General features: G+C 35.7%; 1 protein-coding gene across 1 annotated transcript; it reads right to left on the minus strand.

Moving 5' to 3' along the window:
• Nucleotides 1-1,828: 1,828 nt before the first annotated feature.
• LOC112046961 (mitochondrial pyruvate carrier 1) lies at nucleotides 1,829-9,065 on the minus strand. The gene is made up of 4 exons (XM_024083832.2): nucleotides 8,937-9,065; nucleotides 8,426-8,500; nucleotides 6,827-6,927; nucleotides 1,829-4,063 (listed from the first exon to the last, which is right to left on the minus strand). Exons 2-4 carry the CDS (start codon nucleotides 8,491-8,493, stop codon nucleotides 3,867-3,869), a joined length of 366 nt encoding a protein of 121 aa, XP_023939600.1. The 5' UTR covers nucleotides 8,494-8,500; nucleotides 8,937-9,065; the 3' UTR covers nucleotides 1,829-3,866.
• Between the last annotated feature and the right edge of the window lie 550 nt (nucleotides 9,066-9,615).

Consider the following 9,615-nt stretch of genomic DNA (forward strand, 5'->3'; position numbering starts at 1 on the left):
TCTTAGATTTCATCATCAGTTACTGACTGAACATCAGTTATTGAGTGAGACTGAAATCAAGGGCTACCATGTAAAGAATAACAAAAATAAAATAGAAATATTTTCAAATTAAACGTCACGTCATCTTTTAGTGAATTAGAAGTTGTTGACCGTTTTTCATGCCATTGACTGACTGACTACTTACTACACAGACCGGAATTATTAGGGAGCTTTTTAGACGACGAAAACGATTACAACAATGAAACATCGATACAATCGATAACGCGTTAGATCGTTGGTTGTTTGACAGAGAGGTAACGTCTTGCGGGGCAGGTCTTTCTATAATTGGTCCGTGATAATTAATTTGTTGTATGTGAATCCGGACTCAAAAGGGCTAGAACCCAGAGCCGTAAAGCTTATTATTAAAAATAAAATGTATGTGAATCGAAACGAAAAGTGTCGCTTAAAAGAACCTTTTTGAGTAGTATTATTGTTGTGTAAAAAACCTAAAGTTGTGGACTATAGTTATAACTCGCATCTCCTGTCTACCTATTGCTAATCTACGTAAGTTTGCGCGGGAAACCTCTATTTCGCGCCAAGTCGGCGTCCGCTTCACAGACAATGCGCACATTGAACGACTGAACGTTTGGGAACTGAACAAAGAGCACCGTCTTCATTGTACACGAGTGTTTGTGATATTTGAGAATCTCAGCTCGCTTTCAAACGCTTTCCGGTGACTTGTTTTGTTGGATGGATGAAGTGAAAACATTATGAGTAGGTATAGACTATAGAGCTACCCACATAGTACCTCTATGCTTTCAGGCGGATAAATAGGATAATAAATGGCTTCACATCTATTCACACCATTCACACTATAGTTGTGCACAGAATTTTGCCCACAGTAAGCACTGGGAAGATAAAGGATACATTATAAAGAGATCCTCCTTGCGTCGTTGGTCTATTGGTTAGCCTATATGACTTCGAATCACGTGATTCTGGGTTCGAGTTTTAGGTCGTATAGTAAAGTACTGAGATTTCCTTTCTTGAATAAAAAATACAGTAAAATTTCTCAGCCCGGATTTGGGATGCTGGTTGTGTCACATCCCCGTGCCTCAGAGCGTACGTAACTTGTCGCCTGACCATTATCAATAACATTTGATAGTGGTCGTTAAATAATCCTAAGCGCTAGATCGCATTGAAGCAGCGTGGTGGATTTAAGTTCCCATGTCTCCTCTCTCCTATAAAGAGGATGGTCTGACCGTTATTATAAGTCTTTAAAACACTTAGACCATTAATAAATAGTTGTGTGTAGTGTATGGACACAGAATATACTTAATGGTGTTAAATATTTTCGATGTGTGACTTTACCTCGTCCCCCTCAAAAAATTACAGACTTTTTTGTTGGTGAATTTGGGTGCGAACCAAGTCCAGTTATTAATGGTCTAAGTTAAAACAAGCTGTTAATCTCAGCCAACAAACCCCATTGGTCCTTCCATTTAAACCAAGGCCAATAACAGGCGACGTCTTTTCGTCCCTTCACCTTCTTTTTACCCTCAATCTCTCTCGTATTAGGTACCACCGTCGAGCTGTGTTGTAGGTATTCATATTTGCATTCCATCTTATTCAAGCAAAATTTTAACTATATCGTACCGAAATAAAACGTTAAACTACTCGGAAATATTTGTACTACTGGATTAAATTGAAAGTTTGTCAGTGCTTTTATCACAAGTGAGTATAGTTTGAACTTCGGAACTTCAACCTATAGTAGGAGCATTGTACAAACATTCAGCCTTCAAAAAATGGGTTATATATAAAATGATAAGTGTAAAAGAAAATAAAACACAAAGAAAACAGATCAACAGAGTATAATTATATAATATGAACAATAATAAATATTAAATATTCAAAAAATATACTTTGTACGTACACAGCGATGTCACATATTACATTACCCTTGGCCACAACGCTACACTAGTTCGCACTAGTGCATTTATATACACTATATTACACTAACACAATAAACACATACATAGATATATCATAGACAAGACAATTCATTACCCCTTATCCCTTTAATCATGACTTATTAGGATTAAACTGCATACCTATGCATCTGTAGAATTCTTTTACGTCATCACGTTCAACCAATCAGAGGACGGCTTTTCAGACGCATCTTCTGATTAGTAGTTCGTATAACAGAAGTTTACAACCGTAAAAGCATCGATTTAGACAAAATTTAGAAGACTTCCCATACAATCAGATAAATAAACGTTCGATACGCTTGGTACATACACCTCTGACCTTAAATATACGAAGTATTATTTATATTATTGATAAGTATTTGTGCTCTTCCAAGGAGATGTTTTAAAACTAAAAGATAAAAGAAATCGAAGGCTCGTTACAATTACAATTTTATTGACATTATGTAAAATATTTTGACCATTGATCTTATCTATCGACAATATATTGTCGCTAAATATCGCTGTCTCTTTCCATCCCAAAAATTGAAAGAGGCTCTCTCTTTCAATTTTTGGGATGGAAATGGAAAATTTCTCGGCTTATTTTCTTGCTCTAGTCTCAAGATAACGCAACTCAGGCCTACCGGGTTAGTATGGTTAAACGTTTATAAGATATAAATCACACCATCACATGAGCCTTAGCAAAAGCTGTAACAGGAACTATAAAAAAATTGCAATTTCAAACAAATATTCTTCTTTTACACGTACATCGAGGGTTGAAGCAAATATCTTTTAACTATTTATACATATTTCAAAACACCTCCTTTCTACGTGTCAACTTTATTGACGTGAAGAATATGAACGTGATTGGCACTACGACTTACACTTAAAAGGCAGTTTTTAGCGTTGCAACCGTTTCAAACACATTGGGCAGTTGACACATTTTAGCATTTCGAAAACAAAAATATCGCATCGAAATTAAATATTTTCGATTCCGTCGCTATTGGTCGAAATTTTTTTAAGGGATATTTGACATATATTTTAAATATGGCCAATATTCCCATTCACCCCCAACTAGTGGGGAAAGACTAGGAGTGGTTACGACAATAGACCAACGGGGCGAGGATCAAACCACCATCCCTCGGTGAGGAGTCGAACGCTGCTCTTAAATGTCAAGGTATATCTTTGACTCCTTGTAGATTTATTGGTTGACAGAGCTAGATAATGCGTACGCTATTTTCGAATGGACCAATAGCGAATATTTTACTACACTGAATCTCACGATTGGACGGACGGCTATACATCTATAATTTGATTAAAGTTCTTGATTATTTACTAAAAGCCCCGAAACCGCGTCAACTACCCAACAATTAATATTATCTAATAATGATAATTCGTCTACAATTTTATTTACATACTAAAGTGCGCATAACCTCTAGTTCGCTCTAAAGTGCCAACAAATAGCTGTACGCTGATTTAAAACTTTACACTGATCGATTAGAATGCAGAGCATAGACGTTGCTTATATTTGTAGACAACGAAATCAATAGACAAATGATTGGCATGCTGTTCAAATCAAAAAATATATTTTACGTCTATAACGTTGAGCTTTTTTTTCGCCAATATAATTTAAGCTATCTCTGCTTCTATTGGATCATCGATAGTGCATGGCACGCGTCATGACACCAAATATACATCCCTCTTTTAGAGGGAATGCGTTTGATACCATATCCATACCTGTCTATAAACTTCTCTGTCTACGATAATATTATATATCGTGCAACAAACGTTACTTACGTTATAACTTGGGAGTAGCTCAGAAACGCCCTAAAGGCGTGCAATTTGTAAGTGTTAGTATTTCTGTGTGAGGAGATTCGTAAAGAATGCACAAGAAACGCACTAGAAGTTAAACGCGACACCATGCATACGTTACTTCTCTTCTACGGTTCCCTGTGTTTGCTTGTTCGTCTGTTTGCTCTCACCCTGTATATAGTAGTAGTTGACGAAGCGAGCACCCTGTGTTAATTGCGCGGCCGTGTTGGTGAAGTGGCAGGCGAATAGCAGCATGTTTCGCGGCTGCACGCGCCACGCGAAACGCATGAACATCAAGGAGTACAGCGTGAGAGCTGGAACCAGGGAAACTCATCATTAACAACCCACATTCGGCTCACTGTTGACCACGAGTCTCCTCTTAGACTGAAAGGGGTTGGCTAATAGTTAACTATGCTGGCCCAATCGGATTGGCAGACTTCACACACATAGAGAATTAAGAAAATTCTCTGGTATGTAGGTATACTCTCGATTCTCCTTCACCGTTTGAGACAAGTGATATTTAATTCAATTCAGATAGAAAGGGGGAAAATAATTGGAAGTAGACAGACACTCTTTCTTATAAAACTGTACTGGACTAGAGAACGTCAGCGACATCATCGAGATTTCACATTTTAATAATCCCACAAGATGTAAATTACCTATCTATCTCCAAGATGCAATTTGTGTTAAATTTCTTTAATAGTGCTGCAGTGGTTATGGAAGATATAACAAATTAAACGCTACTTAGTCGATTAATATCTACTATTATCTCAGACAATGATAAGAATATAAATTTTTATGACTAGGCAGTAAATCCTACCACTTCAAAACATACATTTTATCACTTTGAACTGATTCATTCCAGTTATTATTTAAGATAAAGCAAAATTCATTTAAAATTTCGTGTTTCGGTTATTACAGCTGTTCAATGTAAAATTAAGTTTTAATTTAGGTTCACCCATAGAATTATAATATACTTGTACGGAATCGTAAATCTATGGGTTCACCTTTTTTTTTTTTTTAACGTGGGGAAATCCTCATGGATACCTTCTCGCCACGGGGAGGCAAGACGGTTATGTCGGACGACAACCTCTTTAAAAAATTACCCCAATCTCAAGGTTGGTCGCCCGCCGATGAGATGAATGGCTGATGGGAGTTCAGTCGCTAGGGCGTCAAAAAACTTAAAAAAAACACAATGAAATTGCGATCAGATAAAAATTCTACCCGGGAGGGTCCCGCTTGCGGGGAATCCCTTGGTGCACCGGAAAGCCAGTGCATCGGCCCCATCGTATACGGGGGGGCCAACTGTCGCAACACAGAGGAGGAGAATAGGGGGGGGATTGAAACTGAAAATGCGCAGGGGGGAGAGGGAGTGGTTGATATGGATTTAGGATTAGAAGTAAGAAATATAACTTATATAGTCTAACCTAATATAAATTATAAACAAAAAACGTAATACTATTAATATTCAAGTGTTAGGTACATCTCCTAGTCCTACACTGTTATAAACTCCTACATTGTTATAAACGGTAACGGTCATCACACTAACATAACTATTGTAGCGTTGTCATTCGACAATAGATACATTCATAATGTTTACTACAAGAATTACCCATAAATAGTTAATTTATTCAATGCTCTGAAAGTGATATGGCCTTTTATGCTTGTTAAATCGTCAGAGTACGAGTAGACTACGAGTCACGATAGTTAACATTTGACGGATTAATATGTAACCTGCTACCGGTAGTTCAACACGGACGAATTCCAGGCAATACGATACAGAATACGATAGAAAAACAAATAAATTTGTACTCTCTCTGGAACTCCAACCTAGGGAAGAACCTAGGTTGGAGTGTTTGGGAGTGATTGACCCTTCTTGTCTCGAGAAGGCGATCATGTCATTACATCTCTTGAACCTGTAGGATATCGGTTCGTCACGGAAACACTTTCCCTTATAACCAAGACCATGGGGTGGTCAACCGGCCAGAGATCATATTGTTAAGTTTATAAAGTTTATTAGCCATGAATCGCGATTTATATAGCAACTATAGAGAGAGATGTAGAGAGGTCAATTATGTACATGAAATACGTATATCCAAAATAACTATCAGGAGGTGATTAGTGATCGATACTGATGCCAAAAATGCAATCAGTAAAATTTTTGTCTGTCTGTCTGTATGTTCGTTATAGAAACAATAAATACTCTAATATTATAGTATACTTTTCGAAAACGGAAAACGGAAGAAGTTCCTCCATTTTTACAGTGATACCACTGTAAGGGCTGGATTTAAGAGGTCTAGGAATAGTTTTGTATGGTGTGATTGCTCCCTAGGAAACTCTTCAGGTAAAACCCCTAAACCTCCTGTTTAAAACAAAAAGAACACTTAATGTTTTAGATTCCCAACATATTTTTTGTTGCCATTAAGTATATTCTTCTGTCGTCAATGAAAATAATAACTAGGCTTATCATTTATCTGAAGAGCGCTCAAGTAGGCCATGTGTAATCATTATTATCAGTCACAGAAAAATAGTGGAACTAATTATCACTGGATATTAATGAACTGTTCCACTTACAGACTGGATTTTTCATTCACTTTCGGAAGTCTATGATTTAAGCAAATTATAATAAATCTTTATTATACTCCACTTAATATCATTATGTTGCATTGACAATGCTAATGCACTATCGCCTCTATCTAATACATGCAGTGGCATAATCAAATGATAACAATTTACTTATCACACAAATGCTACAAGAGCTAGACTAAGGAAATCAGTATGAATATTATTGAATGATTAACTTTGTTTCAAGGTCACCTTGAATATCCAAGCATTAAATCTTATGTTTTTATAATCATCATTATTATCAGCTGATGACTTTCTCTGCAGGACTATTTCACTGAACACCAAATGACATTGCAGATCATCTTTTTAAGTATCTTAAAGTTGCAAACCATTATAGGTACTCTTATATCTTAAACGTAAATCATATCATTAAATTGTAGTCATATAAGGAAACTCAAATAAGGTGTATGACCTTATTTAAGTTTCCTTAAGCAATAATAAAATAAGCATACCAAGTGTCATTTTGCCACTAATAAAGCTGGGTTCTTTCCTGGTGTCAGCAATAGCCGCCAGGGGTATGCCCCAATTAGCCACTGGACCCCAAAAGTGTGTGCTGTAATTAAAAAAGACAGAAAAACCTCAGACTATGTATCATCACCATTTGTAAATGTTCCACTACAAGGCAAGGGCCTGTAGCTATGTAGCACATTGATTCTCATTTTACTAATGCTTTGAAAATTAATTAAATGTATTTGAATGACAGATCTGATCAACAACTTGATCACGTGACATGTTGATAGTAAATGTCATTTCCATACATTATTAATTTTCGGAGCCTTAGCATTTGTAGAAAGAGAATCAGCGTACCACTTGGCTGCAGCCCCAGGCCTCCTTCTTTATAGGAGGACTAGCTGATGCCGCGCGGTTTCACCCGCATGGTTCCCGTTCCCGTAGGAATATGGGGATAATATATAGCCTATAGCCTTCCTCGATAAATGGGCTATCTAACACTGAAAGAGTTTTTCAAGTCAGACCAGTAGTTCCTGAGATTAGCGTGTTCAATCAAACAAACAAACAAACAAACTCTTCAGCTTTATAATATTAGTATAGATTAGGAGCTCATAGCATATATTAGCACCACATTTGCAGCACATTGCTTATATCACACTGCAAGTAGAGGCTTAGGTTTATAATGTTTTGTCTCTGAAGCAATCACTGTCAGATGTTAATCATAATGATCAGAACCAACAACTTAACATGCTCTCCAATGTAAAGGGATGTCACATTATCTCCTTGATGTTGGGCTGCTATTAAAAAAGTCACAAAAGAATACACAATATTACATAGTACTCAAACCCAGGTTATCATAATATGAAGCTACATTTTATGACATCCTGGATAGATGCTGTAAATAGTGGCATCCCTAGTTGTTGATATCCAGACAACCCACACCAAAGGTTTTGCTACAATGTTTTGTTGAACTGCTGGTGTTCAAGGCACAAGTGAATTGGTACTTTCTACCCACATTCCAATGTAGACCTTATCATTGCTTTCCATCACACATTATTGTAGTCAAACGCAAGAAAACAGGTTAACTGCTGGACCAACAAGGCGGTTTTTTCTATACATAATATAGTATATAGGATTAATGCCTGCATTAATAATATGATTGTTTTGGAGGTTATGTTATTTTAACACTTTGGTATGTAATAATTTAATTCCAATGATGATATTTTTTCTAGATTTTTATTCTTTTGTGGATATCTACTTATAACTATCTGCATTTATGATATTATACAGAATTCAACATTTTAATTTTTTTACTAAAAGTTTAGTCTGAATGAAAATATTGTTACCTATTTTACAATCAAAATAAGTAACATACTTTACACAATATACCAATTAATATTTTTTTTAATTGAATAAATAAAGAAACAGAGACTTCATATTACATGCTTTGTCTCTTTATGGAAATTAATTTAAAATTAGTATGCATTTAATATTAATATGTATTATTTATAATTTGCAATGCAAAATATACTCTGATGTTGGCTATTTTACTTTCCTGTGTGAGTTTCGTTTTTGTGTCAGACAATAATATATTTACTTACCTCATTAAATATTCCCTGAATTCTTTGCTTTTCAGCTGGTCGAAAAGTTTTTTCACCAAAGCACTCATTGTGTATCTGAAATAATTCAATTATGAATATCTTTAAAAAACTTTGTTAAAATTTCACAAACTTATGTTACAATTGAATGACACACTATACATTTATTAATGTGTGAGGCGTGCTTGGTTTATTTAATCTTTTAATTGATGATTAGCCAAAATTTATTTACAGACCTAATCACTAGTTATCATTAACAATAAAACATTAATTATTATGAGAATACATGTAACTCTAGGGGAACACAGTATTTGTGATCCCGTAGAGTTACATATTGGCAAATAAATGGTCTTCCTAAATTTATCATTATATGAGCGCATTAATTCTAATATTATTTTCCTTGGAGCATTACGTGCTCGCTTTTTCTAATAGATGTCAAGGTTAAGGTTATCACTGTTTATCGGAAAATGTTATTTGTGTAAGGTCGAGGGGTTTTATACACGATCTACTTTACCTTTAAAATATACTTTTCCTAAATATAAACTATATTAAAAGCGTAATTTTACTTAAACTTAAATTCGTTTATCGTGCATCAACTTCTCCACTTATTTTTTGCAGCACTGAATGAAAGTCAGTGTCAATGTCAATTGTCAACGTCAAATGACATGATGATCATTCATATGTCATTTCTAGTGTCAGTGTCAAAGTATTCCACTTACGTATATAATCTGTCTATTGCTCTCTGCAATACGTAGACAGAGATTATTAATATTAAGTGATGATGCAATCTAAGATGGAAGCGGGCTAACTTGTTAGGAGGAGGATGAAAATCCACACTCCTTTCGGTTTCTACACGGCATCGTACCGGAACGCTAAATCGCTTGGCGGTACGTCTTTGCCGGGGTAACTAGCCACGGCCGAAGCCTCCCACTAGTTGACCAATTAAGAAAACCTCAATCGGCCCAGCCGAGGATCGAACCCAGGAACTCCGTCTTGTAAATCAACCGCGCATACCACTAAGTTAAAAAAATATTGTAAATAGATCGTAGACAAAGAAGTAGTAGTGGTGTTTATGGTAAGGTATCTTTTTAGCCGTTTGTGGTTTATGGTAATTATGTCAAAAAAAATTAATTTCAAAATGGTTTAAATTACGCGCGTATACAATAAAATAATTACCATTTACCAGACAGAAA

This window comes from Bicyclus anynana, chromosome 10, assembly GCF_947172395.1.
Source record: "Bicyclus anynana chromosome 10, ilBicAnyn1.1, whole genome shotgun sequence".
Classification (NCBI taxonomy): Eukaryota; Metazoa; Arthropoda; class Insecta; order Lepidoptera; family Nymphalidae; genus Bicyclus; species Bicyclus anynana.

Excerpts from the sequence above, each read along its gene's own strand:
- LOC112046961 (XM_024083832.2), bottom strand. The coding sequence starts at position 8,493 with ATGAGTGCTTTGGTGAAAAAACTTTTCGACCAGCTGAAAAGCAAAGAA. Across the intron at positions 6,928-8,425 it reads TTCAGGGAATATTTAATGAG|CACACACTTTTGGGGTCCAG; the intron begins GTAAGTAAATAT and ends TTTTAATTACAG. Across the intron at positions 4,064-6,826 it reads TAGTGGCAAAATGACACTTG|CTCTCACGCTGTACTCCTTG; the intron begins GTATGCTTATTT and ends CCCTGGTTCCAG.